Source organism: Camarhynchus parvulus, chromosome 12 (genome assembly GCF_901933205.1).
Source record: "Camarhynchus parvulus chromosome 12, STF_HiC, whole genome shotgun sequence".
Taxonomy (NCBI): domain Eukaryota; kingdom Metazoa; phylum Chordata; class Aves; order Passeriformes; family Thraupidae; genus Camarhynchus; species Camarhynchus parvulus.
In genome coordinates this window covers 19423129-19447452 of record NC_044582.1, presented here as the reverse complement: position 1 = coordinate 19447452, position 24324 = coordinate 19423129, and the positions used below count along the sequence as shown (strand labels likewise).

General features: G+C 54.3%; 1 protein-coding gene across 3 annotated transcripts in view; it reads right to left on the bottom strand.

Moving 5' to 3' along the window:
* GRM7 (glutamate metabotropic receptor 7) overlaps positions 1-24324 on the bottom strand; it is a 193852-nt gene that overhangs the window by 43499 nt on the left and 126029 nt on the right. For all 3 annotated transcript variants that reach the window (XM_030956622.1, XM_030956621.1, XM_030956623.1), the window contains 2 exons: positions 19731-19931; positions 15286-15425 (listed from right to left, as the gene is read on the bottom strand). In XM_030956622.1, coding sequence (XP_030812482.1) covers positions 15286-15425; positions 19731-19931 — 341 coding nt within the window. The remainder of the gene's footprint in view (positions 1-15285; positions 15426-19730; positions 19932-24324) is intronic.

The window sequence follows — 24324 nt, the reverse complement described above, 5'->3', positions numbered from 1 at the left end:
TGTGGGACAGGCACACACAGGCTCAGGGTTAGGGCTGGCAGACACAGACATGAGCTGGGAAGGAAGGGAGGGGACTCAGGGGAGCCCCAGCACACAAACCCCAAGTGGATAAAGTTCCCATGGGCAGAGTCCCAAAACCACACCCTGGTGCTTCTGTGTGAGCCCTAACTGTGCTCACTGCCTCCATTTCTCATTTCGTTTCTCATTAAGTCTGATGGAATGACATCCAAGCCCAGATAAACCACACGAGAATTATAACAACACTGCAAACCTCAAGGGAAGGCAGGACTTACACTTGCAAGGCTGCTTCCCACAAACCTTGGGGCTTCTTCCTGAGACAGAGCAGAGATCTCCCCTCCTGGAACTGCTACTGACCAGGGGAAGATGTGAAATGAGGTGGGAATGTGTTTTCTATAGGGCACGGGATCAGTGAGAATGGGGGAAGCTCTGCTACACAAGCCAGGTGAGAAATATGAAGGACAAAGAAAATGGTCATCAGTGAAAAAAGCAATAATTAGATACTATTTCGTTTCAAAGTCACATTCAGCTTTTGAAATACCACATGTACTTCTGGGAATGCAAATGATAAATGATTACATTAAATACATGGAAAGTCTCACTTACTCTGCAGTCTGGAGAGTCCTGAACTCCAAGGTAGGCAACAAAGGCTCCCCAGTGCTGTGGAAAACTGGACTCACAGATCATTTCAAACTGTGCCTGACTAAAGCCACTCCCCAGCCTCCAAGAACAAGGAAGGTTTTTAGATTGGAGCCCCAGTGGAACAGTGCAGACTGGAAGCCTGGGGAGGCCCTGGCATTCCCAGCACCAGTTACCAGCCCAGCAGCACCTCAGTGGCTCCAGCAGCTGCTCTGTGTGTGTGTCCTTTCCAGACACAAAACCTGATCCCCTGGCAGAGATGTAAGTGTCATTAAAAAAACATTTCAGCTATTTTTCCTTAGGCCACTTAAATGCTGACAAGCTCCATGATTTTCCCTACAAGCAGTCAAAGTTCTCAGATGAGTTTCTTGAGTCAGCTGCCTTAATTATTCATACAGACTGGAAGACTTGGATAGGCAAGTCTTAAATTGAAAGATTAAGTTGCACTTTCCTAATTTAAATCAAAATAGATCCTGTATAATCTTCATTTTATATTTGTGAAAACACAAACCCTGAAGTCACCCTCTGCTCACACACTGGAGTACCAAGAGTCTTTCTGTGAATGCTGTAAAAATAATCCCTCAATGAGAGAGATTCTAGAGGTCTGCTCCTGAAAAGAGGGATTGGATCCCTGCATCCCTGGGAAGGAAGGATGCTCTCCCTGCTCCCACACACCCCAGCTCCCGAATGCCTCCAGCAGGAGGGACTGCATCCACTCACAACATGCATTCTCATTATGTTCACTATAGAACAAACATTAACAAGAAATGCTTAGTCTGTCTCATAAGGCCTAATGTAATTGTTCATGTTAATGAATAAAGTAACTCAATATCTGGGGATAATTCAAACATTGCTGCTTTGCTTTCCTCCGCCACAAACATTTCCATAATAAGCCATTTGTTCTGAACTTAATTGTTTCGTGCAATGTTTGATTAAAATAAAAATCACTACAAAAATAATTACATTAGTGGTAATTAACCTACTCAGGGAAGAAAATAGCCACGTTCCCTGATCCCACTTTCATAATGATGGTGCCATTAATTTCAGGGACACAGAGCAGCCAGCGGCGAGGACTGGGCTCAGATTTATTGCCACCTCCAGACTGCAGCTCCTAACTCAGCAGTTCAGACATTTGTGTATATTCCACTTTGCAGACAGCAATATTTGCATGACTTAGCTCTTCAGGCTCAGCTACTAATGTCTTGTAATTAGTTTCTAAATCCAGGGATTTACCGTGATAATGGTTTTAAGCTAAGAATATGTCAATAACACATCCTCAGCAGAGTCTTCTGCAAAATATCAACTGAAATCCCCAAAGAGATAACAGTGGTGATAAGCCAGAGTGCCAGAGAGGATGCAGAGCTGCCCCATGTCTGGCCCAGACATGGTCCTTCACACCATGGAGCTCCTTTTCCTTTCCCTGCCTGCAGGGAGTGCTGGGGAAGCCCTGCCCAGCATGGAGCCTGCAAGGGGTGGAGGCAAAACCCCACCAGTTCTGTGCCAAACAGATCCTGCTCTGAGCAGAGCAGCCCTAGCACCTCTGCAGGATAACACACAATTCCCAGAGACTCCAAACCACCTCTCGAAACAGAAGGATTATTCCTGCAGCAGCAGCAGCATGTGAGCTCTGGGAAGGGCCATGCAATGGGGACTCACACTGCTCCACCTCATCCCATTATCCCATGCCATGCCATGCCATCATCCCATCCCATCCCAATATCCCATCCCGTCCCATCATCCCAGCCCATTATCCCAGCCCATTATCCCATTATCCCATGCCATGCCATGCCATGCCATCATCCCATCCCATCCCAATATCCCATCCCATCCCATGGATCCCATCCCATTATCCCATGCCACCATCCCAGCCCCTCCATGGTGTCCCCCAGCACGGTCCCAGCCCAGCCCCTGGGTGCTCCCTGCCCCTCCCAAAGCCACCCCAGCACTGCTGTGGCACCCCAGAAGGAGGCAGAGCTCTCTCCCACCTGCTCTTTGGGCTTCCCACAAGAAGCAATTCTTAACCCTCCTTTATTTCCCTTTCATTTCTACTCCTCCTTTGTCTTTTGTTTAGTATTTGTCACCTTTTCCCAGCAGCCCTGCTGCTCTGCCCCAGCAGCACTGAGAGCCCTCTGAGCACTCAGAGCACCATCTTTAATGAGATCCAAGGGCCATTTGTTCTACATTAAAGCAAGGACATTTCCAGCACACCACTGATGGAGAGAAAAATGCTTAATCCACAGTTTTTGCAAAAATGCTTATTATTATGCATTTCTGTTGACGCACAATAAAATGGAAAATTAATTATTTTAATGCTTTTATATCTGCCTACAGCTTTGTGTTGTCTTCTCACTAATGGAAGGGGGTGGACCATGCATCTTCAGTATTCATCCTGCAGCCCCTGCATAATATTTTTTTAATTAAAAAAGAGCATGTGCTTCCAAATGTGCATTTATAACACACAGCTCTTGTCTCTTTACATGGATAGGTTAGGGCAAAACTATCTTCTGAAAGCAGAGCTAATCCAAGACAACTTTTTATCCTAAGGTGGCTTAGAATGAGGGGAAATCTGAATTATCACAGAATCCCAAACTGGTTTGGACACCAAATCCCACCCAGTGCTGCCCTGCCATGGCAGGGACACCTCCCCCTGTCCCAGGTGCTCCAGCCCCTCTGCCCAGCCTGGCCCTGGGCACTGCAGGGACACAGGGCGGCCCCAGCAGAGATTTTAGCAGGGCAGGAGGACAGGCCAGCCCCAGGCAGGGCACACAGCCCCAGCCCAGCCAGAGCAGCTGCAATCAAACCCTTGTTCCTCACCTGCTCACAGTGCCCACAGCTGCACAGCCTGAGCCCCAGGAACAAGCCTGGATGACAGTGGCCCATCTAGAAGTAGCTCCAGGAATTCTGGTTCTTCTCCTGAAAAGTCCTTTTCAGAGCTATTTTTCATGGCACAGCCACGACCTTACCTAAGGTTTGAGGAAAGGATTAGCCCTTTATCTCTCTTATGAGCCAAGAACTTATTTTTTCTGTTCTTTGTGATTGTGGAAAAGTTCTGCTCCTGCCAAGCCCAACTCAGAGCTCCCAGTCTGGAAAGGGCAGCGAGGAGAGGGCACCAAGCTGGTGTGTGTGATTTGGAGAGCATTCCTCCTGGAGTGCCTGCCAGCCCAGAAATGCTGGCATTTCTTTATCCTCCTCATTCCCAGCTGGCTCAAGGAGCAGCAGTTCCCAGTGCCATTACTTGGTGCTGGTTCTCCCCTCCTGAAGCCTCAGCATCAATGGACAGTGATTTCCTCACCACATCTCGTGTGCAAGGCAGAACAGCACAGGGCAGGGAGGGAGGATGAAAGAAATACAAAATACTGAGGGAGATTCAGTACCCAGCTCATTTAGGCCCTAATTAGATTGCTGCAGTGATATTAATAATACTAATAATATTAAATTATCCTGCTCAGGTTATGCTCAGGCAATTGGGCCCTAAAAGAACTGCACAGAAAACTAGAAGAACACAGAAAATGAACAATGGCTGGTGGCAACGCACACGGCCAGGGCAGCAGCTGCCTCCCAGCACAGGGAATTGTCTCTTTCCTCCCCACACACAGGGCTGTGACCCCTCTGCAGAGCCGGCACTGGGGAGCTGGGACTCAGCCCAGGGGAGGGCACCACGAGCTCCCAGCCTGGGCTGCGGGAGGAGAAAAGCCTGTCCCAGCCCTTCCAGCTGCTTTTTGGGGAGGAAAAGGCCAAAATCTGCTCTGCAAAGGGAGCTGAAGTCTGTACAGCCCCTCCCCAGCCAAACACAGGGTACAGTCCCTGGTTCCACGGGCACTGGGGAGCAGCTGCTGCAGCCCCAGAGCCCTGGCCAGGTAAAGCTGGGACTGACCAGCAAACAAGGATGGCCCATGGGAACCATCCCAGCAGCATCTGCACAGAATGTACATCTTCAGTTTGGTGGAACAAAACCAAATAAACCAGGAAAACAAAGCAAACCAAGGCTTCCCTCAAGTTGTTTCAGAGCAGACTGAGGACCCTTTGCAGCTGGTTTTAGGGGTCATTATTGCCCATGCTGTGAACAATTAGCTGGGGACACCCTGAATTCCACATCACACCGCTGGTATTACAGTCCTGCTGCAGAAATCAGCGCTCAAGGACATTTTAACAGATTATTTCTGACCCACTCCACACATGTGGCCCGTCAGGACCCTCTGAGCTCTGCTCAAACACTGGAACTCTGAGGGCTGCTCACATGGGCCTGATGTGAGCAGAGCTCTCAACCAGCCTTTGTGGGATTTCTCTCTGCTCCCTGGAGCAAACAGGCACAATCTGACACATCTGTCATCATTTCTGCTCCACCGCCCTCGGCACTGGCATCAGTGTGGGACCAGAATTTCATTTTGCAAACACAGCTGGGTCATGTTTGGGATCTACAGAAGCAGCTCTAAGCCAAGAGCTCCCAGAGCGGCTCATACAGTTTATTAAAGGAGTTTGCTTGCAGATTTGATCAACACGAATGGAGACAAAGCAGCAAGTTTTGGCTGCTGTTAGTTGTCACCAGACTTGGCACCGCTGGCAGGTGCCAGCCCCTGATCTGCCACAGAAACCTGGGGCAGCTGCAGTGCCTGCAGTCCTGCTGAGCGCCCCGGGGCTGGCAGGGAGTGCCAGGCTCTCAGCACTCACAGGGACTGCGATATTCTGCTGCCACCTCCTCCCAGGCTGACCAACGAGGGGAGGTGGGAAAGGAGACCCCAAAGAAGGGAACAGCACTGGGGGTGCCCTGGCCTCTGCAGACACAAACCCCACATTGGCCTCTGCAGACCAAACCCCACATTGGCCTCTGCAGACCAAACCCCACACTGGCCTCTGCAGACACAAACCCCACATTGGCCTCTGCAGACACAAACCCCACACTGGCCTCTGCAGACCAAACCCCACATTGGCCTCTGCAGACACAAACCCCACATTGGCCTCTGCAGACACAAACCCCACACTGGCCTCTGCAGACCAAACCCCACATTGGCCTCTGCAGACACAAATCCCACACTGGCCTCTGCAGACCAAACCCCACATTGGCCTCTGCAGACACAAACCCCACACTGGCCTCTGCAGACCAAACCCCACATTGGCCTCTGCAGACACAAACCCCACACTGCTGACACCCCTCCCACACAGAGATCACTCTCACACTGCCAGGGGAACACACGAGTGTCTTTGGTCCAGAGGCACAGAGCCAATCATTCTCGTGCTGACAGTTCCTGGATTTTCCTCTCTGCAGAGCCTTGCCCTTGCCCCCAGCACTGCCCACACGAGCCCACACAGCTTCAGTGGGGAGTGAGGGATAAAGAGAGCATTGCCCATCCAGCCTCCCCTGCCAGGGCAAGGGCAGACACAATAAAGCATTTGCTGCCCCTCCACGGCCCAGCTGCAGTGCAGCCCCAGCCCGTGCAGGACTGGGGCTTTCAGCCTCACTCCCTCCTGCAGCAGGAGCAATCAGCACACGGCCATTCTGCAGGCCAGTGGTTTGAAAAATCCCCTTGCACTTCATGCTGCAAGTTGAGATAATTAAAGGTGTTTGTGCTGCTCACGGTGACATGAGCAATGAGAGATTGCAGAATTTAACGAGGGAACAAAACAAACAACATCCACTCCTGCAGCACACGGCAGGGCTGCTGCCAGCCGGGCATGGGGGCACTGGGGGCAGCTCCAGGAGCCCAGGGATGGAGTCACCCTCGCTCCCCCTGGGTCACAGAGCCGGGGCTCAGGGAGGCTCAGCCCTGGCCAGGGCTGTGACACAGCTGCACATCCCTCTGCAAGGACTGGGCATGAGCAGCGCCAGTGCTGGCAAACACTGCACACACCCGCTGTGGCACTGCCACCTGTGTCACCAGTGACCGAGGTGACACCTGCGGGGACAGGAGCAGGGCAGCAGACATGCAGAGTGTCCCTAACAGTGTCCCCCAAAACCAGAAACTCCATCCACCCTGAACACATTCTGCTCCAAAGGAAAAACCCAAAACCCAGCAGCAAACCCAAGAACACAAGGAACAGAAATCAATTTGAACATGTTATTTTAGACAAATACCATCTGTTGGCAGAATATTCCTGAGCAACAAACAGCACTGAAGAGGTGCTTGGATGCAATTCCAATTCGAATATTTTATCAAAAAAAGGCAGGTACAGCCAGGTCTCTTGCCAGCGGGTTAGACAGTTAATTACTCTCTTCACCAGCTCACTATTCATAACATTTATTTCCAAACTCCCTAACAGAGATGTTTATGGCATGCAAATTGATTAGTCTGAGCCCAAACAGATTCAGGAGGTGTTGAAGTGAGCGGGTTTCACATAAATTGCACAGAGGATTATAGAGTTACTCAATGTGCTTCTGTTTGTGGGGAAAAAGGATTGCAGGGGTGGAATTTCCATCCTGTGTCAGTGACTGTGGTGCCTCTGTCCCTGCTGCTGTCCTGCCAGCAAAGCCCCTGCTCGGGGGGCAGCACTGACCCCAGCTCACCCCAGACCCTGAGCTACAGGGATGTTCCTGATTCCAAGCAGGGCTTTATCCCACACTGTGCTCCCCATGGCAAAGAGCAGCTCCCAGCTGCCTGCCCAGGGAGCAGGGAATGCTCCAGGAGCAGGGGATTATCTAGGAGCAGGGAGTTCTCCAGGAGCAGGGAGTTCTCCAGGAGCAGGGAATGCTCCAGGAGCAGGGGATTATCTAGGAGCAGGGAATGCTCCAGGAGCAGGGAGTTCTCCAGGAGCAGGGAATGCTCCAGGAGCAGGGGATTATCTAGGAGCAGGGAATGCTCCAGGACCCACATCCTCGGGGGCTGATGCGGGGAGCAGGTCCATGAACAGCTGTGCCCATGGAACCACACTGATCATCATCAATGCCATCCATCTCCCAGGCACTGATTGTGGAGCTGGGAGGGGGACAAGGGGACCCCAGAGCTCCTCAGTGCCCCAGGCTGGGTTTATTAAAGGAGTTTGCTTGCAGATTTGATCAACACGAATGGAGACAAAGCAGCAAGTTTTGGCTGCTGTTAGTTGTCACCAGACTTGGCACCGCTGGCAGGTGCCAGCCCTGATCTGCCACAGAAACCTGGGGCAGCTGCAGTGCCTGCAGTCCTGCTGAGCGCCCCGGGGCTGGCAGGGAGTGCCAGGCTCTCAGCACTCACAGGGACTGCGATATTCTGCTGCCACCTCCTCCCCAGGCTGACCAACGAGGGGAGGTGGGAAAGGAGACCCCAAAGAAGGGAACAGCACTGGGGGTGCCCTGGCCTCTGCAGACACAAACCCCACATTGGCCTCTGCAGACCAAACCCCACATTGGCCTCTGCAGACCAAACCCCACACTGGCCTCTGCAGACACAAACCCCACATTGGCCTCTGCAGACACAAACCCCACACTGGCCTCTGCAGACCAAACCCCACATTGGCCTCTGCAGACACAAACCCCACATTGGCCTCTGCAGACACAAACCCCACACTGGCCTCTGCAGACCAAACCCCACATTGGCCTCTGCAGACACAAATCCCACACTGGCCTCTGCAGACCAAACCCCACATTGGCCTCTGCAGACACAAACCCCACACTGGCCTCTGCAGACCAAACCCCACATTGGCCTCTGCAGACACAAACCCCACACTGCTGACACCCCTCCCACACAGAGATCACTCTCACACTGCCAGGGGAACACACGAGTGTCTTTGGTCCAGAGGCACAGAGCCAATCATTCTCGTGCTGACAGTTCCTGGATTTTCCTCTCTGCAGAGCCTTGCCCTTGCCCCCAGCACTGCCCACACGAGCCCACACAGCTTCAGTGGGGAGTGAGGGATAAAGAGAGCATTGCCCATCCAGCCTCCCCTGCCAGGGCAAGGGCAGACACAATAAAGCATTTGCTGCCCCTCCACGGCCCAGCTGCAGTGCAGCCCCAGCCCGTGCAGGACTGGGGCTTTCAGCCTCACTCCCTCCTGCAGCAGGAGCAATCAGCACACGGCCATTCTGCAGGCCAGTGGTTTGAAAAATCCCCTTGCACTTCATGCTGCAAGTTGAGATAATTAAAGGTGTTTGTGCTGCTCACGGTGACATGAGCAATGAGAGATTGCAGAATTTAACGAGGGAACAAAACAAACAACATCCACTCCTGCAGCACACGGCAGGGCTGCTGCCAGCCGGGCATGGGGGCACTGGGGGCAGCTCCAGGAGCCCAGGGATGGAGTCACCCTCGCTCCCCTGGGTCACAGAGCCGGGGCTCAGGGAGGCTCAGCCCTGGCCAGGGCTGTGACACAGCTGCACATCCCTCTGCAAGGACTGGGCATGAGCAGCGCCAGTGCTGGCAAACACTGCACACACCCGCTGTGGCACTGCCACCTGTGTCACCAGTGACCGAGGTGACACCTGCGGGGACAGGAGCAGGGCAGCAGACATGCAGAGTGTCCCTAACAGTGTCCCCCAAAACCAGAAACTCCATCCACCCTGAACACATTCTGCTCCAAAGGAAAAACCCAAAACCCAGCAGCAAACCCAAGAACACAAGGAACAGAAATCAATTTGAACATGTTATTTTAGACAAATACCATCTGTTGGCAGAATATTCCTGAGCAACAAACAGCACTGAAGAGGTGCTTGGATGCAATTCCAATTCGAATATTTTATCAAAAAAAGGCAGGTACAGCCAGGTCTCTTGCCAGCGGGTTAGACAGTTAATTACTCTCTTCACCAGCTCACTATTCATAACATTTATTTCCAAACTCCCTAACAGAGATGTTTATGGCATGCAAATTGATTAGTCTGAGCCCAAACAGATTCAGGAGGTGTTGAAGTGAGCGGGTTTCACATAAATTGCACAGAGGATTATAGAGTTACTCAATGTGCTTCTGTTTGTGGGGGAAAAAAGGATTGCAGGGTGGAATTTCCATCCTGTGTCAGTGACTGTGGTGCCTCTGTCCCTGCTGCTGTCCTGCCAGCAAAGCTCCCCTGCTCGGGGGCAGCACTGACCCCAGCTCACCCCAGACCCTGAGCTACAGGGATGTTCCTGATTCCAAGCAGGGCTTTATCCCACACTGTGCTCCCCATGGCAAAGAGCAGCTCCCAGCTGCCTGCCCAGGGAGCAGGGAATGCTCCAGGAGCAGGGGATTATCTAGGAGCAGGGAGTTCTCCAGGAGCAGGGAGTTCTCCAGGAGCAGGGAATGCTCCAGGAGCAGGGGATTATCTAGGAGCAGGGAATGCTCCAGGAGCAGGGAGTTCTCCAGGAGCAGGGAATGCTCCAGGAGCAGGGGATTATCTAGGAGCAGGGAATGCTCCAGGACCCACATCCTCGGGGGCTGATGCGGGGAGCAGGTCCATGAACAGCTGTGCCCATGGAACCACACTGATCATCATCAATGCCATCCATCTCCCAGGCACTGATTGTGGAGCTGGGGAGGGACAAGGGGACCCCAGAGCTCCTCAGTGCCCCAGGCTGGGGGTGAAGGACAGGGCAGTGGCCTGCCCATGTGGGGCTGGGCAGGGAGGGACAAGGCACCACAGCTTGGCTGGGTGCTCCCACATGGGACAGGGCCAGGAGCCCTGCCCAGGGAGAGCTGAACACGAACAGCAGAACAGGGCCAGGAGCCCTCCCCAGGGAGAGCTGAACACGAACAGCAGAACAGGGCCAGGAGCCCTGCCCAGGGAGAGCTGCCCTGCGGGGTCCAGCCAGCACCTGCAGCCCATGGGGCAGGGTCCCTGCACCCCAGGGATGGGGTGATCCCAGCACCCCACTGACCCCAGGAGCAGCTCGTGTCCACGGGCAGGAGCCCAGGCAGGCCTCTGCAGCCTCAGCACAAGACCTGGAAAGAACAGGTTCAACAATTTCACAGGGAATGTTTCCTTCACCTATTGATTTTGACAGTTCTGGGATGCTTGCTCAGGGAACGGGATGGGAAAACATAACAAACCTGGGAGCTGCTGAGTTAACTGTACCTGGAGGAAGAGAAGCAATATCACCAAATTTCCCAGGAGAACCTGTGCTTCCTCTAGGAGCCATCCATTTCCTCCTCCTTCAGGCACACCAGCTCCTCCAGCAGAGATGTGTTTGTGTTTGTGTCAGGCACCTCCAAGCAGGAGAAGCTGCATTTTTGGAGCCAGCAATGTATGGGAGCTGCTCAGGCAGCTGCTCCCACCCCTCCAGTGCCCCTTATCCAAACAGCTCACACAGCAAGGACACCTCCGAGCTGAGATGGGGCAGGGCAGGGCATGGAGGGCTTCATTCCCTGTCTGAGATCCACAGAGAAGCACAAGGAGCTCCCCATGGAGGCAGGACCTGTCCCCTGGCCACGCTGCCTTCAGCCAAGCTCCCAGTTCCTGCTGCTGGAACCACACAAGCCTCAGACGCAAAGGAAATCCCAGCCTGACAACAAACTGAAAGGAGCCATTGGAAAAGCAAGCCAGCCCAAACCCAGCTGCTACACAACACTCCTCAGCCTCCCCAGGGCACACTGGCTCCTGCCCACCAGCAGCACCTCTGCATTTCAAACAGCAAAGCTCCAGCCAGTCCAAGCAGCTCTGGCAAGGCTGGAGCTGCCCTGAGCACGGAGCACAGCCTCCCAGAGCCAGGCCTGCCTTAAAGCCCAGCTTTTTGTGGCCAGGGGATCTCTGTCTCTCCAGCCCAAGTGCACCAGGTGCCTCTCTCCAGCCTCAGTGCATCAGGTGCCTCTCTCCAGCCCAAGTGCACCAGGTGCCTCTCTCCAGCCCAAGTGCACCAGGTGCCTCTCTCCAGCCCAAGTGCACCAGGTGTGTCTCTCCAGCCCAAGTGCACCAGGTGTGTCTCTCCAGCCCAAGTGCACCAGGTGCCTCTCTCCAGCCCAAGTGCACCAGGTGTGTCTCTCCAGCCCAAGTGCACCAGGTGCCTCTCTCCAGCCCAAGTGCACCAGGTGCCTCTCTCCAGCCCAAGTGCACCAGGTGCCTCCCTCCAGCCCAAGTGCACCAGGTGCCTCTCTCCAGCCCAAGTGCACCAGGTGCCTCTCTCCAGCCCAAGTGCACCAGGTGTGTCTCTGCCTCCCACAGAGCTGTGCTGCAGCAGGGATGGGGCTGGCCGAGCTCTGAGCCTGAAATCCAGGGCAGGAGGGTGCCAGCTACAAACACTGCACCCCAAATCTGCCTGCAGCAGTGCCAGGGGCTGCCAGAGCTTGGCACAGCCCTCACCTGGCCCCTCAGGGTGGCAGATGGGTGGGCACCTCAGCATCACAGCCTTGCTGCAGGGAGAGCAGAGCACTGCCGTGGCTTTGCATGGGGCCCTGGCCAAGGCCAGTAAAATTAGACATCTGCTCATTTTATCCTTGCATGGACCCTGAAACACAGCCAGAACTGCCACTGAACCCTGCCCTGGGTGCTGGGCACTGCTCTGCTGGCCTGACTGCTGCCAAGCAGGCAAAGGAAAAGGGCTGATTGCACTGGCCTCACATCAATTGTTGTGTCCCAGGTTTGCTGCAGTGAAAAGTCATCAAATGCTTTGTTATCTGACCCGAGATACACACAGCCCCAGGTAATTAATACAGCCGGGTTTATCAACAACAAGAAAACAGAACAGATTTAAGGAGTCCCAAGGAAGTTGCTACAACTGTCCTCAGTCTGTCTGCAACACAAGCACAAGAGAGAAAACCAGAACAGAAGTTACTCTGCAATCTAACATGGAAAAATCTGGTTCAGCTCTCCAAATTAATCCAGCCTGTGCCCACCGTGCCCCAAAAAGTACCATGAATGGGAATTTGACCTTTGTTGAAGGCACCCTCAAGAGCCTGCAGAGCAGCAGCGCTGCCAGAGGAATCCCACAGTGAAACATTTCTGTTCCTCCCTGGAATGAGGCTGATGACAAAGAAGAAAACCGTTACTCACCGAGCTGGTGTCCTGCAGCTCCTGCCCCCCTGCATCTGCAGGGTCTTCACCTGTGGGGCTGTGCAGAGCTTTCCCCGTGCGCAGGGAATGCAGACACACCAGGGCTGCCCCAGGGACAAAGCCCTGGGGACACAAAGCACCGCACAGAGCTGCCCCTCCAACCTGCAGCAAACACCCTGGCTCTCCCCTCTGGTGTTCGAGACATCAGGACTGGCACACATCCCCTGAACAGTTACTGCCACAATAATTACTGAGGACAATTCACATCCTCTGGTAGCTTTCCCTGGGATGCATTTAATAGAATTTATTTTGGTTATTTCCAGGAATCCTTGGCTTCTCTAGACTCCACAATTGTCCTTATTATTGTAAGAAATAATCCAATAATACAAAAGGGACTGTCTTAGACATATATTTGTGCGAGAAACTGGGACACTTGAGTGATTAGAAGGGAAGCTAGTGAGAGAATCTCAGCTACTGAAATGACCCTGTGGCCATGAGGCTACGAGGGTGAGGAAAGAGGTCTTTTTATGGAAACATTTAACACAACAACAGGAATACAAATCAAGATCCATTAAATTAGCTTTAAATTTTAATGGATCAGGATGTGCAGTTTACATAAAGAAGGATTTGCTTAATAAAATATTAATATTTTTTTGCTAAAAGAACTGTAAATTGCAAGTTAATATAGGTTTCCTTATATAGAACATCAAAAGTTGAAAAGCACTGAAAGAGCAAATCAAACACAGAAAATAAAACTGAGCCAGAATTCAAGGAGAGTGAAATATTGTGTGTGATCAGCCTCCAAGAGTGGACCCTTGGTGACCCACATTTATTACTTGATTTAACAAAAACCATGGAAACATGAAAAATAGGAAGTGTGGGGCCTTTGGTTCCATGCCAGGGGGTGGCTGTGACCCCTGTGGGCAGCTCAGGTGTCCCCACAGGTCACAGGGCCAGCCCCAAATGTGACACCGGGTCCAGAGAGAGCCCAGGCTGGGAGCACACCCTGCTCCAGGGCTGAGGCAAAGTGCACAGAGGGACAAGCAGGGATCCTGCACCCAGCCAGGAGGTAAAGCTGGCACCACTGCTACAGGAACCCAAGGCAAAGTGCACAGAGGGACAAGCAGGGATCCTGCACCCAGCCAGGGCACAAGCCAGGCTCGGGGGATGAGGCTGACGCGCTCTCCAGCTCTCCCACCCACCAGTCCTGGGGATTTTTCTGGAAACATCAAAGTGCATTTGAGCACCTGCTCCTACGTGCCAGTTTGCCTTCAGGCATCATGCCAGACAGGCCACCTCATCCACAGGGTTAAAAACACCACTGGAAAAGTGACTCACTCCAAACACATTTCATTCCAGCTTTCCAAAGACAAGGAAAACCAAAAAGCATCTGCGAGTGAAAGCCCAGTGGTTTCAAACTACAACAAACCACAGCTTCATTTCCCAAGGTGGCACCTAGGGACTGCAGCCATGCAGCAGTAATTAAATTTACATGACCAGAGCCTGTCTCTGTCAGTCTGAGGAGCTCTGGCTCTCTGGGTACAGGGAGAAGGCTGCAGGACAGGGGAGAGGGAGACTGTGCAGAACCCCTAGTGTGGGGCTGTGAGGACATAGCAAAGGTCCCTGCTGGTTACAGAGCCCATAGCAAAGGTCCCTGCTGGTTATAGAGCCCATAGCAAAGGTCCCTGCTGGTTACAGAGCCCATAGCAAAGGTCCCTGCTGGTTACAGAGCCCATAGCAAAGGTCCCTGCTGGTTATAGAGCCCATAGCAAAGGTCCCTGCTGGTTACAGAGCCCATAGCAAAGGTCCCTGCTGGTTATAGAGCCCATAGCAAAGGTCCCAGCTGGTTTGGGAGCCCATAGCAAAGGTCCCTGCTGGTTACAGAGCCCATAGCAAAGGTCCCTGCTGGTTATAGAGCCCATAGCAAAGGTCCCAGCTGGTTTGGGAGCCCATAGCAAAGGTCCCTGCTGGTTATAGAGCCCATAGCAAAGGTCCCTGCTGGTTACAGAGCCCATAGCAAAGGTCCCTGCTGGTTACAGAGCCCATAGCAAAGGTCCCTGCTGGTTACAGAGCCCATAGCAAAGGTCCCTGCTGGTTATAGAGCCCATAGCAAAGGTCCCTGCTGGTTACAGAGCCCATAGCAAAGGTCCCTGCTGGTTATAGAGCCCATAGCAAAGGTCCCAGCTGGTTTGGGAGCCCATAGCAAAGGTCCCTGCTGGTTACAGAGCCCATAGCAAAGGTCCCTGCTGGTTATAGAGCCCATAGCAAAGGTCCCAGCTGGTTTGGGAGCCCATAGCAAAGGTCCCTGCTGGTTCATAGCAAAGGCCCTGCTGGGGCGCCCATAGCAAAGGTCCCTGCTGGTTACAGAGCCCATAGCAAAGGTCCCAGCTGGTTATAGAGCCCATAGCAAAGGTCCCAGCTGGTTACAGAGCCCATAGCAAAGGTCCCAGCTGGTTACAGAGCCCATAGCAAAGGTCCCAGCTGGTTTGGGAGCCCATAGCAAATGTCCCTGCTGGTTATAGAGCCCATAGCAAAGGTCCCAGCTGGTTATAGAGCCCATAGCAAAGGTCCCTGCTGGTTATAGAGCCCATAGCAAAGGTCCCAGCTGGTTATAGAGCCCATAGCAAAGGTCCCAGCTGGTTATAGAGCCCATAGCAAAGGTCCCAGCTGGTTACAGAGCCCATAGCAAAGGTCCCAGCTGGTTTGGGAGCCCATAGCAAAGGTCCCTGCTGGTTTGGGAGCCCATAGCAAAGGAGAGGGGGACTCACGTTGAGCTGCAGGTCGTCTGTCCACTGCCCCACCAGGCGGTAGCCGGGCGTGCTGGTGTTGCTGCTGTGGAACTGGAAGATGTCGTAGCGCCCCGGGGCGTCCCCGTTCTTGTTGAACATCACTGGAGTGCCAGCACTGCCTGGGGGAAGGAAACCAGACAAAATCCAACCACCCAGCACCAAAGCTTTACCCAGTCTTTCATCTGAGCTTTCACACTGGAAACACGTCCCAGGCTGAGGCCACCATCCCACAGTCATCCAAACTGGACACTGTGGGACACTGCCACCACCCAGCCCTGTCCCACAGAGCCATCATCCCTCAGCCATCCAAACTGGACACTTGGGGACACTGCCACCACCCAGCCCTGTCCCACAGAGCATCATCCCTGCCCTACCCTGCTGCCTGGAACAAACACAGCAAGCCCAGGTGAGCCCTGCCTCACCAGAAAGAGCAGGAGGCTTCTCTTCCTGCCCTGCAGCAGAGCCTGCCTCCCATCTCCCTGCCCTCGGGGAGATCTCCAGTGAATGCAGCCTCTAAATGCTGCTCTCCCCCTGCAGAAAATGGCCCATCTGCTCCTGAGAGATGCTGCTGTCAGAAGCCAGCCCGGGTCTGGTGAGTCCTGGCTGCATCCAGAAACAGGCACCGTTAGCATCCTCCTCCACAGTGTGTTCCACTGTCATGGGGCTGGGAGAGGACAGAGCAGCTTGGGAACAGCACTCCTGGTGCGCTCCCTTGTCCAGGAACAGCACTCCTGGTGCACTCCTTGTGCATTCCCTTGTCCAGGAACAGCACTCCTGGTGCACTCCCTGCCCTAGGAACAGTGCTCCTGGTGCACTCCCTTACCTGGGAAGAGCACTCCTGGTGCACTCCCTTCTTCAGGCTCTGTAGCATTCCCACAGGAGTGCCCTGGGCAGAACCAGAGCAGGACCCTGAATTAACTTGATTTACCATGTAAATGGTAAATAATACCTTGTCACTCCAGTGACAAACACGGGTAAGTGCAGGACAAGAGAGCCCCAACCCTTCCTGTGCTGGCAAAGCCTGGAGCTGCCCTGACACCTGAGCCCAGCTCAGGCGAGCTCTCAGCAGGACAGACACCTGCATTTCAATCAGCACAGCCCTGGCTGGGAACCCTCCCAGGAGGAGAACCAAAGCTCTGCCTCATTTCCTCACAGCTCCAGGAACAACCTTCCAGGGTGACATTTATTTCCAGACATATTAAAATAGGCTTCGGTGGGGTAGAGTAATATTGTGTCAAGATTGAAGATTATGACAATCCTCCAGCATATCTATATTCAAAGCTTCCTCCTCCTAACTTTTTTTCCCCAAAGCAATGAAAAATCTCTCCTGTTGTAGCACTGAACTTTAAGATTATCGTTTTCTTCATGATTCCCATTCTTCATTGAATTCCAGGGAGTGAAAAAAAGATTTGAAGGAGTGAATTAGCATAGTCTCCATTCTAGCCCTGGTAAATTGTTTCCTGTCTCTCCTACAATGCTCTGAGATCAGATACAAATTCAGTTCAAAGGCTGGTACAGAAAATCTCCCACTGAAATCTCTCCTGGCTGGCTCCTTGAGAGCACCAGGCAGATATTTAATTGTCATTACAGATTCATGCAGCCAGAATACATCGGAGTGGAAACACTCAGAGGCAATCAGAAGCAATGGCTGTAATTCCTTGGCTCCTCAGGAAAGGCAGCAAAGTGCTAAATGGGATTTGGCTCATCACCACTCTTAGGGCTGCTTAGGGTCAGTTAGGCTCAGCTTTGTCAGAGCTGACAAGAGAAGGACACCTGGAATGGCAGGAGCTCAGGTGAGCTCCCAAAATGCAACAGACACACACAGGAAGGTGCAGGGCTGCTGGTCAGGAGGCAGATGGAGGATGGACCCCACTGTCACGGCCACGCCAAAGCCAGCGCAGGGACAAACCCTCGGGGGACACAGCCAAGAACACAGCACAGCCACCCCAAACCCCAGCAAAGGCACTGAAAGGGACCTGGGATGGCCGTGGGGGCAGCAGGGGGGCACAGCACCTTGGGCTGGGGGCCTGCAGGGACCCCAAAGGCACAGTCCCAGCAGGATATTACAGCACCATGGGCTGAGGGCCTGCAGGGACCCCAAAGGCACAGTCCCAGCAGGGCTGGGGGCCTGCAGAGACCCCAAAGTCAGAGCACCATGGGCTGGGGCCCTACAGAGATCCCAAAGGCACAGTCCCAGCAGGACAGCACAGTCCCAGCTCACCACAGCTCAGGACAGGGCAGGCAGGAGCAAACCCTGCTCACAGTCTGTGCTGAAATGGCACAGGAGCACACCCTGCTCACAGTCTGTGCTGAAATGGCACAGGAGCATACCCTGCTCACAGTCTGTGCTGAAATGGCACAGGAGCACACCCTGCTCACAGTGCCTGTGCTGAAATGGCACAGGAGCACACCCTGCTCACAGTGCCTGTGCTGAAATGGCACAGGAGCACACCCTGCTCACAGTCTGTGCTGAAATGGCACAGGAGCACACCCTGCTCACAGTGCCTGTGCTGAAATGGCACAGGAGCACACCCTGCTCACAGTGCCTGTGCTGAAATGGCACAGGAGCACACCCTGCTCACAGTGCCTGTGCTGAAATGGCACAGGAGCACACCCTGCTCAGTGTCTGTGCTGAAATGGCACAGGAGCACACCCTGCTCAGTGTCTGTGCTGAAATGGCACAGGAGCACACCCTGCTCACAGTCTGTGCTGAGGTGCCACAGGAGCACACCCTGCTCACAGTGCCTGTGCTGAGGTGCCACAGGAGCACACCCTGCTCACAGTCTGTGCTGAAATGGCACAGGAGCACACCCTGCTCACAGTGCCTGTGCTGAGGTGCCACAGGAGCACACCCTGCTCACAGTGCCTGTGCTGAAAGGACACAGGAGCACACCCTGCTCACAGTCTGTGCTGAAAGGACACAGGAGCACACCCTGCTCACAGTCTGTGCTGAAAGGACACAGGAGCACACCCTGCTCAGTGCCTGTGCTGAGGTGCCACAGCCCCAGGGGGAGGTGGGATCCATGGAGCAGCTGGCGAGGGAAGCACTGCTAACCCCAGGGCAGGCACGAGTGTGCCTCTCCTGCCTTTGAAGCCGCAGTAATTGGGCTCCAGCCAGGGCTCTGCTCAGCAGGGCCAGCCCTCCTTAACCTCTGGGTGAGGCTCTGGAGCCCTCTGTGCCACCTGTCTGCAGGGTCTGTCAGTCCTGGTTTGCATCACTGCAGCGATCCAGCCTCAGCTCAGGCTCCTTTCATGAAATAATGAAATTAATTAAAAGTGATGTACAAAAACCTCATGGCAGAGAGGAAACAGGCATTTCAGAAATAACCCTTGATCTTCCAATCATTAAAACATGTCGTTATTTAACTGGTGTTTGATCATTTAGGATTTATTTTCTTCCTGTTAAGATTTCCCAGGTTCTGCTGAGCCCACTGAGCAGTTCAGAACCTGTGTCAGTCTCCAGGCTGCAGCTCCTTGCTCATGCAGAGCTGTGACAATTTAATTCAGTTCCCAACAAAGGAGCTGCTTCTCCCCACGCAGACACAGGGCACTTGACACCTGCAGGAAGCCCTCAAACCCAGACACAACCTGGCTGAATGTGCAGGGTTTCGATCTCTTAATCACTGCAAGATGAGGAATGAATTATGGAGAGGAGGCCAGGAGTGACACAGGTGTCACCAGCCAGGAGTTTGGTACTCAGGGCACGTCCATGGCAGTTTGGGCACCCGAGGGCCTCCCATGAACAGCATCCTCAGCTTTTCACTGGCAAAAACACAGCTGCGCTTCAAAACTTCCAGAATTTCACTGGGCGAGCACTTGAGGTTTAAAGTCTCCCATATGTTGGGCCTTTATGTCCTCAAGGACATGATCACAAAATGCACACTGAGCTCCTCACTCACATCCAGCCTCACTCCATCACAGCCTGGCTGCATTGATGGCAGCACCTCTGCGAGGAGGGCAAGGCCCCCCAAAGCAGGGCCAGCAGGGGGGTCCCAGCTCAGGGACCAGCAGGGCTGCTCCCCGGCAGGAGGATGGCCAGAGAGCAGCAGCAGAACAGACCATGCTGCTCCTGTCCCACACAGCAGCACAACAGAGCTCCCACTGCCCCACCCTGGCACCAGGAAAATCCCCTGGGGCACCGGGGAGCAGGATCTGCACCCCGAGCCACCCCTGCCCAACCCCATGGAGAGGGGGCAGCAGGGGACAGAGGAGGGTCGGTAGGTGATTTGGGGGGGCAGTAGGTGACAGAGGGTGTCAGTAGGGGACCGAGGGATATCAGTAGGTGACAGGGAGGATCAGCAGGGCACAAGGGGGTCAGTAGGTGATGGGGGGTGGGGCAGTAGGGGACCGAGGAGTATCAGTAGGTGACAGGGGGATAACAGTAGGTGACAGGGGTGTCCCTAGGTTCCGGGGCCGTGTCTCACCGTTGAAGTTGACGCTGCGGATGTACTTGAGCAGCCGCTTGCCCCCGGCTTTCTCCATCTCGGAGCACAGCCCGGCGCTGTCGGCGCACAGGTCGCGGTTCATGTGGTGCAGGGCGTGGGCCATGGCGTACACGGCATCGATCACGAACTGCACCTTCCCCTCCTGCTCGTAGTGCGAGTCCTTCCCGATGCGCTCCTGCCCTGCGGGGACACGGCGACACTCAGGGACAGCGGGACAGCGCTGCCCTGGCACACGGGGACACTCAGGGACAGCGGGACAGCGCTGCCCCGGCACACGGGGACACTCAGGGACAGCGGGACAGCGCTGCCCCGGCACACGGGGACACTCAGGGACAGCGGGACAGCGCTGCCCTGGCACACGGGGACACTCAGGGACAGCGGGACAGCGCTGCCCCGGCACACGGGGACACTCAGGGACAGCGGGACAGCGCTGCCCTGGCACCAGCGCAGCCTGAAGGAGCTGCGCCTTCAGCCGGGACCATGAAACGTTCTGGGCTGCAGCGTTATTGAATAAACCATGACCAAAGCCCCGTCACTGCTACCAGAATCACCGGCTCAGCTCGCGAGTCGCTCTCCATAATCCGGGAAACAAATGCTGCCCGATCGCGCCGCGGATGCCGAGCCCGCGGGGACATCCCGGAGCCCGCAGTGACATCCCGGAGCCCACAGTGACATCCCGGAGCCCGCGGGGACATGCCGGAGCCCACAGTGACATGCCGGAGCCCGCGGGGACATCCCGGAGCCCGCGGGGACATCCCGGAGCCCGCAGTGACATCCCGGAGCCCGCGGGGACATCCCGGAGCCCGCGGGGACATCCCGGAGCCCGCAGTGACATCCCGGAGCCCGCAGTGACATCCCGGAGCCCGCGGGGACATCCCGGAGCCCGCGGGGACATGCCGGAGCCCGCGGGGACATCCCGGAGCCCGCAGTGACATCCCGGAGCCCGCGGGGACATCCCGGAGCCCGCAGTGACATCCCGGAGCCCGCGGGGACATCCCGGAGCCCACAGTGACATCCCGGAGCCCGCGGGGACATCCCGGAGCCCACAGTGACATCCCGGAGCCCGCAGTGACATCCCGGAGCCCGCAGTGACATCCCGGAGCCCGCAGTGACATCCCGGAGCCCGCGGGGACATCCCGGAGCCCACAGTGACATCCCGGAGCCCGCGGGGACATCCCGGAGCCCACAGTGACATCCCGGAGCCCGCAGTGACATCCCGGAGCCCACAGTGACATCCCGGAGCCCGCGGGGACGTCCCGGAGCCCACAGTGACATCCCGGAGCCCGCGGGGACGTCCCGGAGCCCGGCTGTGAGGCTCGGAGCGCTCAAAACAAGGCACAGCCGGTATTAAACCTGGCGCTTGTTCTGCTACAAATCCCAGCCTCTAATTGAAGCTCAGAGCGAGATCAAGGGAAGGAAGAGTCGCTTCAGAGAAGCCACCGACGGGGCTGCGGAGAACTGAGGAACGCGCCGGCAATTAACGGGCAATTAACGGGCAATTAACGGCACCTCGGGACGCTCCTGTCACTGTCCCCTTTCTCCCCTAACTCCCTGGCAGTGCTTTGGACAGGGTTTGGAGCACCTGGGACAGTGGGAGGTGTCCCTGCCATGGCAGGGGTGGCCCTGGGTGGGATTTAAGGTCCCTTCCAGTCCAACCCGTTCCAGGATTCCATGGTTGAGGCACCCTTTACCAAAACCCCCCAGTTTTACATCTCAGCTCCTCCGGAAGCCCTGAAATCCTGCAAACAAGTGAGCAGAAACAGTGAGTTTCCAGCTGGTGAAGTTCCAGGCAGGATCCTTTTCATTATTCACTCCCTCTCATTGATTACAGAACTTATCAGGATTTCAAGGCCTGACAAGGAAAATGCTTTTAAGTGGTTTCAGCTCTGTAACCAAATGAGCAATGCAGCAGGAAGGGATGCCAGGGGAGGTATCTGGGATTGAAATGCTGCACACAACCAGCACTGATAAGCCACAGCAAGTTCCAGAAGCACGGCTGGGCACACACAGCAGGGGGAAAACCTGCAGCAGTGAAGAGATCTGGAGAGGAACCCGAGCAAAACACACCTGGAGAAACCTGAGAGCAATGTAATGGTGTCCAAACACGAAAACAGCAAAGATTTTTAAATCTTAATAGGATTTCCAAGAACAAGAATGCTTCCCTGTGCTGGAACAGCCACTCAGCTGGGTATTAAACATCAGCTGTGCACAGTAAATCCAGATATGGAGCCAAATGTAACTGCTCACCCCCAACATGTCTGAATTTACAGCTGGGAGTGTGCTGTCCTTCACCAAAACACAGGCTGAGGTACCTCCTCAAGAGATTCTACTGCAATTAGAATTTGAACCCAAATCTGAAGCAGCAAAGAGCCTGCAGAGCAAATGTTATGATTATGAAATGTTATGGACCAAGTATTGTTCAGACTTCAAAAAAAACCAGCAAATATCCAAATCAATCGGCCTGGCTGAAGAGTGTTCCCTCCAGCTTGTGTCACCCTGTTGCAGTGAGCAGCAAATCAGGCCCAACGTCCATTTTCAGGCAGGAATAAACCAAAGGTGACGGGCACAGTTTTAATTCCAACTTCAACGTTATTGTGGGGAATATTTCCCCCTCGGAGGCTGAGCTGAAGAAGTCAGGCAGAACGCTTTACCCCAGGCTCCAGGAGCAGCTCCTGTGTGATGGGAGTATAGAAATTCAATTATTAATTACTCTGCAGGAGAAGGAAGCTCCCAAAAGGCACCGAGTTGCTCCAGACAAAAGCAGCAGGAGCAGTGCTGTGGGTGCTCTGGGGAAGGGGCAGGAGAGACCCCCCAGCCCAGAGCTGTCAGGACATCCTGGGGGTCCCACGGAGGGAAGGCTGGAGAGCCAGCCTAAAACACGGGGGCAGCAAGAAACCATGAGCCCCTCTGTGCTGCCTGAGCAAAACCATGGGAAGTAAAAACAAACCCCATTCTGACCATTGAGAACTGCACCACTTCTGCTCCTCATTGAGAACTGCACCATTTCTGCTCCTCTTTGAGAACGGCACCATTTCTGCTCCTCTTTGAGAACTGCACCACTTCTGCTCCTCATTGAGAACTGCACCATTTCTGCTCCTCATTGAGAACTGCACCATTTCTGCTCCTCATTGAGAACTGCACCATTTCTGCTCCTCATTGAGAACTGCACCATTTCTGCTCCTCTTTGAGAGCTGCACCACTTTGAGAACTGCACTTTGAGAACTGCACCATTTCTGCTCCTCATTGAGAACTGCACCATTTCTGCTCCTCATTGAGAACTGCACCATTTCTGCTCCTCATTGAGAACTGCACCATTTCTGCTCCTCATTGAGAACTGCACCATTTCTGCTCCTCTCTGAGAACTGCACCACTTCTGCTCCTCATTGAGAACTGCACCACTTCTGCTCCTCATTGAGAACTGCACCATTTCTGATCATTGAGAACTGCACCATTTCTGCTCCTCTCTGAGAACTGCACCACTTCTGCTCCTCATTGAGAACTGCACCATTTCTGCTCCTCTCTGAGAACTGCACCATTTCTGCTCCTCCTTGAGAAGAAGGTTCGTTTCTGTTGTTTTTTCCCGTGGGGATGTGCAGGAGCCCCACAGCAGCACGGTGTGCCTCAGCAGTGGAGCAGCTGGCACCTGGGACCCTGGAGCACAGCGTGGTTTCAGAACACACTTCTGTCCCACGGGTTTGCAGTGAGTACCTTGGGATGCCAGGAGAAGATGAAACACAAAGGCAGTTTGTTGACATGAGCGTTTTTGCCTCCAAAGGATCTATTTGAAGGTGATGAGAAGCAGTTTAACCCCCCCCTTCCCACTCGAGGCTCGAGTGCTCCTCATCCTGATTCCTGAGAGACGGAGCAGGGGGCCGGCTTCAGGCACATCCTCACAGGAGAACAGCTGCAACAAAGGCGGGGAAAAAAGCTCCAAACCAGAGTGCTGAGAACAGAGAGGAAGAGTCCCACTTGTTCCATCTCTTTCAGACACCAGCAGCGAGATGCAGGTTTGAGAGCTGCTGGTCTCCCTCCTTCATCTCGGCACGCAGAGGAGAGACGTGCCTGTTCCCAGCGCCTCTCCTTCAGCTGATCCCTCTGCTCTCATTGTTATCACCACACAACAGAGGGGACGTGTTAGGAGGAATAAATAGCATCTCTAGGACGATTTTTATGGCATATAATTCACACAGACAGACATCAAAATCCCACTCCATCGGCGCTTGCGCGAGATGAGTTCAGAGACTGCTTCAGCTCCTGGAGAATTAAACACATCTTCAAAGGGTCTCGCACAATGGTGCTGCTGAGAGCCTGGTGATAGTCATCATTAACAAGAGATTTAATTTAAAGATTGTGCAATGCTCACGGTATCAAGCAGGCAGCTCTTATTTGCACAAGGTGGAATTCGGCAGCTGGGGAAGGGCTGGCAGAGGAATCTCAGTGTGCATCCACGCCAGCAGCATCACACAGCCCTCGTGGGGGACAGGGAGAGCCCCAGCCCACGGGGCTCTGCAGATACCCTCCCTGATGCTCCCTGCCAGCACAGACCGGCACACAGCCCCCGGAGGCTCCTCCA